Source organism: Camarhynchus parvulus, chromosome 5, assembly GCF_901933205.1.
Source record: "Camarhynchus parvulus chromosome 5, STF_HiC, whole genome shotgun sequence".
NCBI classification, from domain to species: Eukaryota; Metazoa; Chordata; class Aves; order Passeriformes; family Thraupidae; genus Camarhynchus; species Camarhynchus parvulus.
The window spans coordinates 27459457-27476058 of NC_044575.1; the positions used below are offsets into that span (position 1 = coordinate 27459457).

General features: G+C 45.6%; 1 protein-coding gene across 1 annotated transcript in view; it reads right to left on the reverse strand.

Annotated features, from left to right (window-relative positions):
• Window positions 1-8258: 8258 nt before the first annotated feature.
• Window positions 8259-16602, reverse strand: part of TTC9 (tetratricopeptide repeat domain 9) — a 28504-nt gene continuing 20160 nt past the window's right edge. Inside the window, exons 2-3 of the mRNA XM_030950390.1 lie at window positions 14581-14763; window positions 8259-9416 (exon numbers count right to left, since the gene is read on the reverse strand). Of these exons, the coding sequence (XP_030806250.1) occupies window positions 9337-9416; window positions 14581-14763 (263 nt within the window). The 3' untranslated portion in view covers window positions 8259-9336. The remainder of the gene's footprint in view (window positions 9417-14580; window positions 14764-16602) is intronic.

A 16602-nucleotide genomic window follows, 5' to 3' on the forward strand; every position in this document is an offset into this window, starting at 1 on the left:
GTAAGAAGTCCAGGGGAGAATGAATAGAACAAGCAAGGAGCCAGAAAACTTGCTGAATGTAAGAAATCTTGATGGAAGCTGAAAGATCAGTCCTAGAGAAGAGCCTTTCACAAACATAGTGACTTACTGCAAAGATGGAGACTAACTTTTTGATAATATCTGCTGTAGCTGAAACAAGAAGTAATTAGTTTAAATCGCTGCAAAGGAGACAAAGCTGTAGTAAGAAGTCTCTTAACTTTTCATCTACGAAGGCAGTGATATTCTGTCATAGGAGGCATTTGAGAACAAGTTAGATAAACTAAACTCAGGAGCAGTTTAATTTGATCTGACCTAATTGCCTTAACGTAATGGGGTGATGCTCTCTTGAGGATCTTTTCAAGTCCTATTTTCAAAGCTGGTACTTCCTCAGATTTATGGTATGAGATGACATGGCTTGGTTTGGCTTGCTCATCATGAACAGAGCTGTGAAGTCCCTGCAGGGACTTTGTGTTTATACTGCTGATGAGTGAAAAGGAGAGATCTTATCTTTTATTAGACAGCCATCTTTCGTTAGTGAAGTGAGTCCATCTGACATCACAAAGATGTAAACATCTGGGATCCCTAGAGCTCCACATCAGTCTGTAGACTAATAACAGGTGAAGTGGGACATGGCTGTCCCCGGACACAGAAAATAAGAAGGATGTCTCTCAACAACAGCATATGTCTTTGAAGGAGATTCATTGCTTGAGAAGAAAAATGGAGCTCATTTTATAATCAGAACTAGTACTGATGCTACTGTGGGGTTCTTAATTTTTCTGTTGATTTGAATTTTCACTGTGTGTTGTGGTTTAACCCCAGCCAGCAGCCAAGCCCCATGCAGCTGTTTGCTCACTCCCCCACCAGTGGATCAGGGAGAGAATTGGAAGGGTAATAGGTAGAAAACCCCTGGACTGAGATAAAGACAGTTTAATAGGGAAAGCAGAGGCTGTTCACATAAGCAGAGCATAACAGGGAATTAACTGAGTGCTTTCCTTGGGCAGGCAGGTGTTCAGCCCTCTCCAGGAGGGATGGGGCTCTGTTGAGCCCCATCACATGCAGCGGTGACTTGGGAAGACAAACACCATCACTCCAAATGCACTCCCTCTTCCTCCTTCTTCTCCCAACTTTATATACTGAGCATGATGTCACATGGTTTGGAATGTCCCTTTGGTCAGCTGGGGTCACCTGCCCTTGACTGTGTCCCCTCCAAACCTCCCATGCACCCCCAACTTCCTTGGCAGTGTGGCTGTACAAAAAGCAGAAAAGGTCTTGGCTCTGTAAGCCCTGCTCAGCAATAACAAAAACATCTCTGTATCATCAACCTTGTGTTCAGCACAAATCCAAAACACATCCCCATACCAGCCACTATGAAGAAAATTAACTCTACCCCAGCTAAAACCAGCACACTGTGTATGCTGTAAGTTTCAGGATTTTCCAAACTGAGAGTGTTGTATTCCCAACCCCTCATCTGAGAGTCAAGCTGTGCAGTTACCTGTAAACTGCAGATTCAGAGTCTATTCCTGTGTACAGCTTTTGGTCTTCTGTCATATGGAAATAATTTTCCAGACATCAGTCAAATCTCCCAGACTGACAGCCTGTTGAACAGCAACTTGAGCTTGCCAGGCTGAATTGATAACTTGAGTTTGGGTTGCTGTGACATGCTGGTTTGGTGATGCTCAAGGCAAGGTTTTCTCTTGCTTAGCTCTTCCATTTTGCTGGGCCACTGACAAAGTAACTATTTTTCTATATTTATATGGAAGCCCAGGCCTGTGTGACACAACAGCAGACAGGATTGCCTGCCACAAACATTAAGTGATAACCTGAGCCATTCTGAGCTCCAAAAGAACCTCATGGACTTTTACAGTTTATTTGCTGATGTTTAGAGTCCTTAATACTGAGATTTTGAAGGGCTTTTAGAAAGAGAGACCTCAGGCTGAGAGTGTAGACCAAGCACCAAAAGACTGGGATAGTCAAAGCCTGTGAGGGCTGTTAGTGGGGATGTGCCAGTCAGCTGTCAGCCCTGGCTTTGTGACACTGCCCTGCAGCTTGGGGAGCTGATGTGAGGGCCTGGCCTCTGGACCATGAAAGGGTCACACATCTGTTCTGCTCAGCTGAGGCCAAGCACATTGTTTTTGTGAGTACCCGGGCTCATCCCCCATATCTTGCTCAGCTAGAGGCCATCCAAAGGACCCCATGAAAGGGCTGGCATCCTGGCTTGTGTCCTTGGGGCTCATATGCTCTCCCTGAGTCAATGCTTAGAGCCTGCCAAGAGGCAGCTGAGCCTCAAAGACAACCTACTGAATTCAGCAACTGTTAGTTTGGATCTAATTCAGCCCCAACAAAATGCAGGAGACCATCTCTGAGTGAGGAATATGCCATTTGTATGTGGCCATTTCTCTAACCAGAAGTTTGTAGGAGGCAATATGAAACAACTTGGGCTTTATCTGCTGCCAAAAGTTCTGCTGCAACCCTGTACTGCTGCTGTGTGAAGTGGAGGAAGCCTGCAGAGGCTGTAGCTCTATCACCTGCTCTTTTCAGGGAGCCAAAAAAATGGTCCATCCTGCACATGGCTTTCCCCCGAGGCTGTTACAGGCCATGCTAAGCTGCTTTCTTTGGGCTGCCATCACGAAATAACACTGGCAGCTAGACTGGCTGGCAACCATCCATTGTTGGTTAAATGAAAATCCTTTGTTCCCAACTGTGAATTCCCCACCTGTCTTTGCTAAGCAAAGTCAGAGAAACAGTCCATCTGTTTCTCCTGGATTATTTGAATATGTACTTTTTTCTTGTGGCCATTAAAACACACTTTAAATTTAGTATCACATGCTGAGCAACATTTAGAACATGAGTCAAAGATGCTGTTGCAGGAAGAACCAGGTGCAACTACATCTGAGTTTGGACCACTGCTGAAGCAGAAGCATTGACAGCAATAGCCCCCCCTACCAAACTGGAACGGCAGCCTGCTTTTATGGACAACTTTGGTATAAGGGCTGGAAATCGAAGTTATCAGGAAAATACCAGCCTTGGAAAAAAGCTGTCATTTGCTTTGTTTCAGGGCTCAGAATAACTCTGTCCCCAAAAACATAATGAAAGTGGCTTACCATTTCCAGCTAATACAGGTCTTAAAATGATGACCCTGTTATCCCTGTTCCCCCAGCCCTGATGCTGCTGTCATGTGTTAAGAAATACATCAGAATAAGGCATTTGGGCTGTCTCTTGGTTCACGATATTGAAAGCAACACAAAGGCAAAATAAAGGGATCAGGATTTAAAGATCCAGCAGACAGCCACTCCCAAGGTCTCCTCCTTGTGTCCTCAGGATGATACCGTCCTCACTCTTCCTTCCTCTGTCTCCAGAGTCAGAGCTATGGTAGAGTGTGGTTACCCAAATGCCCAAATCCTACTGGGGTCAACTCTATATTTTAATTTTTCTACCACATTCTGTTTTTCTATTTCCTCTTCCATTTCACTTCTCGTGTCTCCCATTCTAAAAACCCCTCTTCTGCCCTGGAGTCAGAGCTTCTGCCAGGTCCTTTCAGGTATGGGTATCTATGTCTCTTTCTCCTGTGTTCCTTTTCCCACCTAAACTGTCCTTTGAGATACTCTCATTCTGCTTTCTTGCTCAAACAGGATCCCAGACTCCGAATTGCATGTGCTTTTATTGATTTGTCAGGAGAGTTTTCACTCAGGCTGGGTTTCACATTCAATGAAGCTCTTGCTCCCCTTGGAATACCTTCTCCTTCCTCTCTCTCCATGGGGAGCATGTGTAAGCCACTATGTTCACAGCAGATTCATAGCCAGAGCAAAGCCTGCAGAACTGCTAACTGGTAACAGCAATAATTGGCAACCAAGCATTTGCTCTGCTCTCATTTCAAGAGAGTCAAGTAATTGGAAAGAACATGTCAGAACTGGTTGAAGTAAAGCAGGTCCTGCTGTGGGATGGACTGGGCAGCAGGATGTGGTCAGGTTCAGCTTTGCCTTGTACATTTCTCCCCCTAGGGCTGCACCCCACGACACCCTTGTGCACCCACCCACATGCACATTCACATATGCAGAGACTGAGGAGTGCCTCCATAAATGTTGGAAAAAAAATCACTGGTTGAGATGATTTAATATTAAATATCACTTCTGTTATTAGTAACCAGGTATTTTTCCTTTTGTTTTGAAATTATTTTTTTCTTGGCAGAATATAAAAGCTGTTCTGTCATCTTCAGTGCTCATGTTTTGTACTTTAGATGTCAATATTACACAAAGTTACCACCAAATCTTTGCAGTACTGAGGTAAACTGGGTCTAATACCAAAAATGTACAGTTTCAGATTAATCACAGTTTTGATTTGAAGCTCTGACAATAGACAAGAGAATATATGCTCATATGCTTCTGTTAGCTCAGCTCTGAGGAGAAAATAGTACAATGCAGAGAGTACATGGGTGATTCACCCTTCCTCTGAGCTCATCTGCCATCTCCTCTATAGGCTCTGGAACGCAACAGGGAGCTGTCTGAGTGCCTTGTGGATGGATATACAGTGATCCCGGGCATTCTGCACCTGGGCACATGGAGTCACTGAAGATCTGGTGGCAGTACCTGTATGAAAATCTGTGTTAGCTCCAAAGCCCCAGCCAAATTCCTCTTCTTATTTCCTGATGCCCTTGCCAATTCCACCTGGCTGCATTACAAATTATTTCCTAACCAGTGATGGGGAGCTGCCAGAGGTAGCTACCAGCTGGCACAGGCTCATGTTCCCTCCAGGCAAAATGTGGTGAAGGGGAGCCCTGTGGAAGGAAAAGCTGTGGAAGTAGGTTTTGCAGAGCTGCTGCTGTGTATAAGACTTGGCTGGCAGTAAAGGAAAAAAGGAGGCTGTGGTAGGGCCTGGGAAGCCTATTTTGGAGAGCAGCCTCATTCACCACAGCCATGGCTGAATATTGTCATATATGCCCCCTTGTCTGTCATGTAACAACAGGCGCTTTCCAAAGGACAAGGAGTGAGCATGAAGGTAGAGTAAGAAGGAATTTCCTGGGCACTGCACAGTCTATTTATTTCCTGATTTCAACCACAACTGCCACTGCAAAGAGTTTCTGTAGGCACAGTTCTCTGGGCTGAACAGTTTGAGCTGGCCTGTGCTGTGACAGGGGGAGCACCTGTCTCTGGGAAGCAAAGGAGAGGGAAGGTTTTCCCTTCCCTACATCTGTGGGACCGCTTATATGCCCTTCCATCTCTCAAGCTGCTAACTGCCTCAAAGTTACATATTGCCATGGGTTTCTTCTTACATTCTTATCATGAATGCACGAATTTACCTTCCTTCAGTTGCAGCTGTGGGAGGAGCCAGGACAGTGCCTTGTCTTTTCACCACCTTCACTGAGGCAGCATGAAGCTGTTGTTGGCAGGGGAGGGTAGTACAGCCTGCAGCACCTTAGTAACCTAGGAACTCCTCAAGAACAATCTCTGGAATCCACTTCTTACCAGCTGTAGTGATCTTAGTAATTGGTTATGAAAATACGTGGACAGTATTAAGAAACGTGATCATTTACTGGAACCTCCCAAGCATCCCACCTGGGGGACATGTTAGCTCATCACTCTTCCTCCTTATTTGAGGAACTCCTGCCCAAGCCTTTAAAGTACTGTGCAAATCAGGAAGTTTCACCATAGAAACTTGGGAAGAGCATCACCGTCATTCAGGGTGCAGGAGGAAAGGTGAATAAACAACCAAAGAAGATGGATAGTCAGCTGTGTGAATTTAGTTTGATTTCACCTTCACCCAGTGTATACCCTCCGCTTTCCCTTCTCCTGCTCCTAGGAAAAAAGCAAATCAAAAGGGTATCATCACAGGACTGAGCATAAAGAAAACAGTGCAACTAAACCCTCTGGAGATGTGATGTGAAGCATGAGAACACAGCCAACAGCCACTCCTGGGCCTACTCAATGTATTTTGGGGATAACATTTACACAGATGAGGCTTGCAGAGGAATTCTGGGGAAGCTAAATGGAGATGCATAGTTAAAGGGTTGCTCTGCACTCAAGACCCTCCTTTTCATCTTAGAGGCTCCTGGATTTCACTAGTAAGCAAGAATATCCAGACCTTTGTTTCCCATCCATTCCAGAAACTAGTCATACTCTCTCCCTAGTTTAAATGAAGATTTCTCCACCCTGTGAGATGAAGATTTCTCCACCTTTACCAACAGCAATTGCTAGCACATATTTGGAAAACTTCCACAGCCAGCATCTGTTTGTCCTCTCCTCTCACTTTCAAAAATGATTGTGCAGCAGGAAGGAAGCCTCCCCCTCTTTTGCCCCCTCCAAGTGGAAAAATCACATCTAATCTTGCTTGCTGTCTTTTTTCCCTGCTGTGCATCCTGCCAAAACTGGGTGCTGTTACGAACTGCAAATAGTGTGTCTAAGCCTTTGGTCAGTTTTTTTCTAGTTCAATTATCATTCTGCCCATGAACCTGGGTTTGGCTCATATTTCGCATCCTGTGATCATCTCATCCCTGTCCTTTCACCCTCAGTTCCTGCTTGCTGTCCTACTACTCTGCCTGGCACCTGCCATTTTGTTCCTGCTGTTTTACCATGAGATGGATGAATGGGCTCACTTCTCATTGCACTGAGGACATTTTGGCCCTGCTGGGTATAGGTAGGGGCCTGTGTTCATTCCCCTGTGTACTGCATGTTGACATACAGATTCACCACCTCGCTGAGCTAAAGCTTTGTTTACTTTTTCGGGGTTCCAGGATGTGTATCTTCCCATTGCTACTTGACTGCTCTGCAGAAACATACCATCAACTTGTAGTGGACACGGCTACCTCCAACATTGTGTCTCCAACTCCCTACCACAAGGTCTGTGTAACTTGGGTGGAATTGGGTGGCTTCTGCCCACACCTCCACATCTGGCTGCTAAGGAGCATTCACTGGAAGAGGTGTGTCCATAATTCTTTCAAACTCAGTGTCACTGCATGAAACAGTCCCCGACCCTGCTCCCTCTTTGGTGACTTCCTTCTTCCAGCCTCTGGTGCGAGTGTCACTGTTTACAGTTGCCCTGGCTGTCAGTGTATGTAAGGACAACAGTTTTCTGAAAGAAAATAGGTTGTTGTATAGCACTTGAAGGCTCTCTGAAATATTTTTCTTATGCACATTCAAAAACTTCCCTCTTTCCTCTACCCTTTGCAGTGCTCTTGGAGGTAAAGATGCTTAAAACTGAGGAGACTGGAGCCTGCTGTGCCCTTTTTATATTACTATATACATGGCACAGATGCAGTGACAGTATGTCAATGAAGCCATTGTGAGGGCTAAAATTGTTCCCATACAAAATGACAGTCATGGCCCTACATCTCCAGTGGCTGGAGAATGCCCTTTCTCTTACATTAAGGTCATGAGTAACAAGCCTGTCTCTGCTTGCATGAGCTTTCCTGGGGCAGAGACTGTTTGCGTAGGTGGTGTCCTCTTCTGCATTGCCTGCAGGATGAATCCTCATTTCACTCCTAGTGAAGAGACACATGCGGCTGCAGGATGAACTGTCATCAGCAATATGAAGTAGGGGAGAGTGACCTCTATTTGAATTTTTTTGTGTGCTGTGATATATTTAGGAGATAGAAGACAACATATGCCTGAGAACCAGAACCTTACTAACGCAGTACTAGGTACATCTTACAGGCACCCAAGCACAGTTGGCTGTCCTGGCTGCTAGGGCACACTGTTGGCCTATATTCAATTTGCCTTTTCTCTTGATATTTCTCTAACAACTCTCTTGAATTTTGGCTGGAGAAAAATGTGGCCAGATACCACAGCTGGAATGTGAGATGCCATCGCCAACTGTCTGCAGATACCAAGTCTGCTGGAACCAAAGCACACAGCACTTGGCCAAACTTTGTTTAGCTCTGTTTCAGTTTCTGTGTTTCAGCTGAGGGCCAAGTGAAATAACTCTGGCTACACTCACTTGACACTGACCACCATGGGATGAAACCACTCATGTATATCCTGCAACTGGGAACATGTCCCTGTGGGCCACTGCTGGGGCAAGTCACACTGAGAATATGTTTGTGGCACTTACTGATCCCATTATTGGCAGTTTCAGAAAAGGACCTTTGGCCAAGGAGACAGAGCTCTCAGAGAAGATCAAACTGCTGGAGAAGATCTAAACAGGCCCTCTGGACTGCCAAATAGGCTGCAAAGCTGTTGGTCCTGCCCTGTTGTCAGCACCACATTCTCCTACAAAAGAAAAAAACAGGACACAGGAACAACCAACACAAGGTGGGAGAATCAAGACCTCAATCCAATGTACTAATAATACTTAGCACTGTACATCACTGTACTGTTACTTACAAACATTAACTGATACATCCTCACAACACCCCTGCGAGGTAGGGAAGTATTATTGTCCCTAGTGTACAGATAGGGAAACCGAGGCACCAAGAGGCTAAAAGTGACTTGCCCAAGATCACACAGCAAGGCATTGGTAGAGCCAAGATAAAATGGAGACGTCCCTTGTTCCCCACCCCATGCTGACCCTTCCCTAGATAATGTTGCCTGTCTGGACATGGGGAACCGAAGAGGCTCCTTTGAAAAGCAATGCCCAGACTTGTTGCCTATGAATAATTTTTATTTGCCTTTAATGAATTATTTCACAGTTTTTCCCTCACACTGTACACCATGCTTTCACAGTCCATTCAGTGCTCTGTGGTGGCCCACAGCCTTCTGCTCTGACACCGGGACAGCTCTGCAGGGGGTTCATAGGGTGCTCTGTGCTTTCATAAAGAGGATGTTTAGAAACAGTTTTCACTGACATTAGACTGGGAGCATGTGAGCTCTCGCTGCCGACCAATAACACACACTGGAGAAGCAGGCAGAGGGAACTGATGGTAAAAAGGCATTTGCTGTTCCCTGTGGAATGACCAGTGGCTCTCTTGGTTTCTTAGCTCTTCCAAGCTCCAGTGATCACTCAGAGCAGAAACTCTCTGTCTCCAACTTGCCTGGTCAGGAGGCAAGTTGTTCTGGGGGTTGCTTCCCTAATAGGTAATAGGCAGTCAGTTCAGGACCAGGCAGGTCCCCCAGCATTGCCTACTCCAGGTGTGTGACACTCTCTGGGAACAAGGCTGGCTGTAGTTGTTGTGCTCTTTTGCCATGGGGAAGGGGTATTACCATGGTTGGCAAGCAGCCATATCCAGCGTCCAAGTCTCTTTCATTTCAAAACTGGTATTCAATGAAGAGCAAGGGAGAGTGGATGGACGAGGAGATGAGGATGAGGCAGAGCAAATGGGAAAATCCACCAAATGAGCTTCTAGGAAGAAAATGTTCCCCCTTGGGCACTTCAGCTGAAGTGGCTTCATTTTCACAAGGTTTCCTTCTCTCTCTGGGAACATCTGCTGAGCTTCATCTCTGTCAGCTGGATGTATCGTATGACATTGGTATCTGCAGGGAAAGAATACACAGAGGTATGGTGGTTACACAGCTCCCTATGGCAGAGAGACAGAATGCACCCTCATCCCTGGGACATCACAGGGGAGCAGCACAGCTCCAGCACTGTGTGCTGGAACAGCACCAGTAGGAAGGGGCACTGAACCAAACCCAGAACCTTTGATTTTGGAGAGCATGGTCTGATTGCGCTCACCATCCCTACTGCTCACAGTATTGCCTCAGCTAGTTTTTACTTCCTCTCTGATTATGCTTGGTCAGCACAGTTGAACTCATGCAGCTGAAACTATCCAGGTCATCCTTGCCTGTATTTGTGGAATGACACACCAGGCTTCTCTTCCTGCAGTACCTGCATGCAAGCCCCTAAAGGCATTTTGTGTACAGTTATGCTCTGCCTTTTCACTCTCCCACTCTGTTTACAGCTTATTCCACTCTTTTCACATTTTGCCATGATGAATAGAATTGGGAAGAGCATCCTTCACATTGTCTTGTACCCCTTCTTCCCTTAAATTTTCTGCTGGATGTCCTTCCACCATGACACTCTTTCTGCAATTTTGTCATATGCTATATGCTGCATACTACCTTGTCTATCTTGTCTCATGAAGTTCCTAGAGGAACAGAACAACTGATCCATCCTAGTAGAAAGCTGTGATATCCCAGCAGTGTGAAGGTGACAAGCTGAGCCTTGTTGTTCCTTCCAGAATTTCAGAGCATCAACACACCACACAGACTATGTGAGTTTGGCTTTATCTCCTGGCCTGAGCCCTAAGTGAACCTGATTCACCCTGAATCACAGGTTGACCTAAATGAGTACATGTCTCTAGACAGAGTTAATGATTCTGCAGTCATGGTCAATCCTCTCTTTAACTCTTTAAGCTCTTTAAGCTCTTTAAGCTGATTTCTATCATGAGGAAAACTTCACACACACATGGCACCCACAAAATGGCAAAAGCTATGTAGTACCCAAAGCAAGCAATTAAAAACACAGCCACTTTCACTTCTGCATTGATTAAAAAATGGTTCTTTGCTCAGAGCCTTGCTCTGACAGCCAGCCAGGATCACCTTGGTCCCTGAAGTTATTAGATCCTCAGACACCAATCAGAAGTGCGATGCAGTCCAATCAGAGGACAATCTCATCTCCTCCTCATTCAGACTGCAATGTGTTCCACACCAGCTAGGGAAATGAGAAGTGCTTCAGCTTTCAAAGTGATGAACAAATTACTGGGAACATGTCCAGCACTAGTGAGGGTGGGTATTGCACCCCCAAAGCAGTTGTGGGTGCAAAGCTTCCTTTAAAGATGAGGACATCTCTGTTGTGCCCTCTGCCAGTGCTGAATCAGTGCCAGACAGATCAGTTTCCTGCCACACAGAGCTATCCACAAACATGCCACGGGGCATCTGTGGGCCATGGCCATGCTGTTGTGACTTCTCAAGTTGTCTCTGGTGAGGTGGGTCTCCCTGCTGAGTCTTCTGCAGGTTCAACTACATCATCCTAGGCACTCAGAGGGTGGGATTCAATGACTAAGCTCCTTGACCCATTTGGGACATTTTTAATGAGCTAAGAATTCTGCTGTTGCTTCTGTGAACAAGATGCACCAGCATCCTGGGCTGTTTATGCATTAGCACTTCTTACCAGCCCAGCAAATTTTAAAGCAGCTTTTTAAAAAACAGAACTATTTCAGCTGTGCAGCCTCCTGGAATGAAGAAATTCAGTTGAGGTGGTAGTCCTGAATTTTAGGCTTAAAATGAAATGAGTGCAGTTGGCTGACTTAAAATGAAATGAGTGCAGGGCAGGACACAGCCTGAGCAAGGTCCTGCTGTGCTGCCTGCATCTCACTGTGACCTCTGCTCTGTGCTCTTCTAGGCTCTGATGGGCTGTGCTCTGGGTACACATCCCCACTGCCAAGGTACACGCTTGGAATGCCTGCCTGGTGCAGGTGAGAAGGGATAACTGTGGGCATCTCGGGAGATCCTACCTGCCTGGGCCTGCAGGGACTCAGCATCTCACTGAGGGAGCAGAAGTAGGCTCGTAATTGGGAAAAGCTGCCAGCCTCCTTTGGCTTTCAGGTAATATAGTGACTGCTGATGGCACAGCTTCACTCACCTGGGAGATTTCAACATGCCTGGGAAGCCATGGGCATAATAATTTGTAGCCTGACAGAGGGTGGGAGACGCTCTCATTGCAAGCTATTTATAGATCTCTCAGGCTGGTTTTGGCATGTTTTACTTCCTTTGTGAGGGCCATTATTTTACCAAGGAAGAATAATGAGAACAGCACTCTGTTTACAGGAGTGGAGCCCTGTCTTTGTCAAGTTTTTTCTCCAAATACTGTTGTACCATACTAGCTCTGCCTGCAGAAATATATCAAAGTTATGTGGAAATGTTAATGAGAAGACAGATCCACTGATCTCTCAGTGAAGAAAAAGTGATCCCTATTGGCTGATGTGGAAATAGGTAAGAACAATTCAGATACGGGGTCACACCCATGCAAAGAGGTACTGGTAGAGCTCCAACAGGAATGTGTTTCCCAGCTCTTAGGACTGTGCCTGTGTCTCTCTGCAGAGTGGCCTAATGCTATTTTAAAGGTCATGTCTGCTTCCCCTACAGCTTCAGAGCCCAGTTGCTTATCTGCTGTGCAGACACCACGGTCTGGATTTTGTTCCCAGGATTTCTGAGTTGCAGGGGTGCAGGAAGGCAGTGCCTGAGTGCACAGCACAAAAACCATCTGGTCCGGGCAGCCCGCGGGATGTCTGAACATGGGCTCCCATGTTCACATGGGAGGGACAGCACAGGGACAGCAGGGACCCCTGTTTGACATTACCAGGCCATTTCCAGCTGATGGTCTGGTCTCAATCCCAGTCAGTCCCTGCTCTGACAATGCAGCCCCACTGGGAGAGGGGCTGAACAAGGCTTGCAGCAATGTGCATATTTGGCTGCCTATGCTGCCCCAACCTCTGGACACAGAGCTCATGGAGGGTCTATGCATGCTCTACATGACTTAGCAGCAGCTTCCCTCTTCCTTAGTAGGAGGGTTATACAACTATCTCCTGTTATTTCAATCTGCTTTTGTGATTTTTGTTTGGAGGTGGCACAAGAAATCAGGCCAAATCCAACCTTCCTTCACCCTGGGCAGATAGTGAATAGCCATAAGGGATCTGCTGTGCTGACAGCCCTTTAGAAAACTAAACCCCTTTGCTAACTAATTCCTCTTTACCATTCAAAAGCTCTCCCATCAAAGAGAATAACTGCCAGTGATTTGTGCCAAAAACATTCCTTATTAGAAAAAAAAAAAAGAACACACAGAACATGACTGCAATAATAACCAGTGAGCCTGGTGAAACCTCAGATAAAGGAAAACAATCACACTTTGCAGATGGAGACATTTAAAGTGGAGACACTGACTTATTCCAAGTCACATAATAAATTCTTGATAGTGCTACCTAATTCCTATTACTGCATTTTAACACCCACATCCTTTCTTACTGTACATATTCAATTCTTTCCCCCTGAATGCCCTTCAAGTTTTCCATAATCATAAATAAAACAGTGGAACAACAGCCTTGAATGGTCTACAAATAACAGGAAAGAGTCTGATGCAGAGCTGAAGGCCAGAACTGGGTTTTGTATACATTAAGGGCCTTTAGGGACACTTTTTGGTATTTTTTTGCAGCAAGTGGTATTTGAAGTTGTTGCTGTTGAATAAATTAGTATTTATTTCAAGAAGCAATGAGGAATACCAAGTAAATAGTATCACAAGGAGGGGGGTGGTAAGGGAGCACAGAAACATATTTAAGAAATGGAAGCTAAGCCGTTCTGCTAAAAGAAATTTTTCACATCTGAATCTAGTCAAAACTTCAAGGTTAGGATAACTTATTTTCCACTGACTACTTTTCTCTTGCATATGCTTCTCCATTTCCTGATTCTGGCAAGGGCTGAAAGCAGAAGGGCACACTGTAAACTAAAATAGGCTAAACTGAGCTTTGAAACACATTTGCTCTGGGAGTGTGGGGTGCACAGCTGTGCTGTCAGACTGCCCAGAGCCCATGGCCAAGCACAGCAGATGGGACTAAGCACCCTTAGGGGAGGTGGAATAGGAAGGAGATCCCAGCACACTCCCAAGCACACCCTCCCTGATGGTCCGCCAGGGCATAGCCACTGCAGAAGCCCTGAAGGGCCAATGCCTGTAAGACATCAAGCACAGCCAGCTCCAACAGCCTCCCTTCCCTCCTCTAGTTCAATGAGTATCAGTTCCACCATGCTCCACCAGGACCCAGGCTTGCCCCTCTTTGCCACCCAGTTCTCACTCCTCACAGATTCATATGAAGAGCTGCTCTGTAGGATTTTCTTTGCATGTGACTTCCATTTTATTTTCTAGAAATTCTTTAATTTTGAGTTCTACAAAATTCCTTTCTATTTAAAACCACAGTGTTGTTTTATCTCCCTATGATTTCTGAAAAATAAAAGCATCATCTCTGCCTCACCCTCATCTCTGGCCTTTCACCCACCTTCTGAGGCTGGGCAGGTTAGCATGGAGATGGTTGCTCTGGCAAGGCTCAGTTGTTTGGATATATAATTTCATTGCTGTCCCCAAATGAACTGTATGGTTTTAACAGATGGATGACAGATACTTAACAAGGAATTGGCTGATTTTATGGCAGAAGCTGAAGCATCCTGATGAAGCTTTGTGTGTGAATGTCTGTCTCCTTGATCAAAGCAGAATACTAACCCTTTACTGAGATGGCAGAAGGCTACTAAGGATGACAAATAGTCTCCTGGCATTGCTAAGGGGAAAAAGCTTTTTCTCAAAGAGTCAGAAAATGTAATGGTTGGGGTACAGTCTTTCCCTGCCCTGCTTTCTTCTTCAAAAATAAGTTAGTGTGGAAAAGAGAGGCAGGATCCCCTCCACACCCTCAGCATTCCAGCAATATTGTCTTCTTCCAGGTCATGCTGCAGCCTTGGCAGCAGTTAATCTTTGGGCACTGTGACCTTGCTGCACTGCCCATGAGTGCTTGAAGGGGAGTCCAGGCAAGGACATACAGTGAGTCATGCATGCTCATCCCTGTGGAAATCAACACAATCAAGTCAGGGACAGATGACATCTCATGGAAAGAAATACAAAAGCACTCAGTGCAAAGCCACATCCCTGCTCCCTTCCCCATACCTGTCGGCTGGCGGGATCTTGCTTCTTTCAGGTAGTAGAGGGCCTTGTTGAAGTCACCCAGGTGGTAAAATGCCACTCCCGATCGATAGAGCGCCTTGAAGTTCTCGCCTTCCTTCTGCAGCACTTTGAGGCAGTATTCCTTGACCCGCTCGTAATTCACCAGCTCGGCCTGGAGCAGGCAGGCTGCAGGGCATGGGGAGGATGGGATACAGACAGACAGACAGACAGACAGGAAAACATTAGTGCTGGAGTTTCCCCTGCTCTTGCAATGTGCACGGGAGAGCAGCTTAGGTGAGGGAAATGACTCAGCCCCGTGATTCAGAAAGGGATTGTTTGCCAAACCTGATTGTTCGCAATTTAAATACCAATGCTTCTATTTTTGGCATTGCAAAGCAAAGGGATTGTGTTTACTCCCGGGAGACACATAGGCACATGAAACACTGGGGGAGAGAGGGAGAACATAAACATCCCTCCACAGCTCTGGAATGCCACACAGTCTTGTGGCAGTGGCTGGCTTTATTTGTTGTGAAATCACTTCCCGGACGAGCCTGGAGCTCTGAAAAGTACAAAAAGGTGGACTAACAGTTATCCGACAAGGAAAAAGGGGGATAAATTGGATCAGATTTCATATTTGGCTTAATCCAAGGCTCTTAAGTATAAAAATAATATGTAATTGCCTTTTATCCGGGAGATCCTGTACAGAGTTTTGCTATAGGAAACAACAAGGGGTTCTGCCCTGCTGGAATGTGCTGTCAGCAAGCCAGAGACACCTGGAGTTGTAGTACAGGGAACAAATGTGCTATGCTGCCTGCTTTCTGCTAAGCACTGCAACACAAGTTCATTCCCAGAGGTGAGTTCTGCTGACTTCCTAAAGGAAAAGGCAAACAGTAAATAAACAATATGTTGAGAGTTCTGTGTGCTGAAGGACAATTGTTGCATAAATGTCTAGGAGCTGAAGAAAGTGCCCATTGTGAGTTTCCCACAACTAGAAGTGATATAAAGGGGAAGATCCCTGAGCCACACTTTACAGCCATGCTCATGGTTTTCTGTAGTGCCCGCTCCGGTGGGCTGAATCTCATACAGGTGACCTGAGCATTATGAATGGCTTGGGGAACACTGACAAGAATAGGACATGATGCAGTCACAGTTCCAGGAAAATAAAGTTGTGCTGCAACACAAGCCCATCTAGTGCTGCAATCCAAGGCAACTTGGAGAATGACACAATTTGGGGAAGGAAGGCAGAATGCCACTGCAAGGATCAGTTCAGAAGCTGGCAGTGTCAAGTGCCAGGGCATGGGGAGAAATTTCCCATCACAGGTGGTGTTACTCAGTGTGTCTCTGGCAAGGAGACTCAGTGCTCCTGGAAATCCAAGTCATCACAGGTCAGGTGTCACCAATGAACAGCCAGACTTAATTTCTTGCATGGTAACTGCAGCTGAGAGGATATGGTACTGGATCAGAAATTGATGCACTTCTTCATCCCCTTTCCCTATACCCCTAGAGTAAGCCCTACAACCCTTTCTGTATCACACTTTACTTCATGAGAAGGAGGCTGGCTAGATGACTTCCTGAGATTCTTTCAACCTAAATTAGTCCAAATCTATGATCACTTAATGTGGACAAAATACATTTCTAACCCAAATACACCTTCGAAACTTAAACATCTTACTGGGAACAATCATAAACAGGCTTCTACCACCAGAGCACTGATGCTAGAGACGGATTTAGCAAGGACTGCAGAACTAGTCCCACTGCAGGTACGTTAAGTGACAGAGCCATTACTAACAAGAGCTTTGTCCCGTTTGCTTTAATAATGGAATGTCAATATATATTCTAACACCTCCTGCCATTATGTATATTTTGAAAGATTCTGATTTGTTATTTGATTGCCAGTTAAAAACCACATATATTTCTAAAGCCTTAATGGCGTTTCCTTATCCAGAGTTTGTCCCTTCCTATTTGTCACACATTGATTTTTCTCACTCTGTTTCTAATGGAGCTTGAAATGACTGTGCCTTGTTT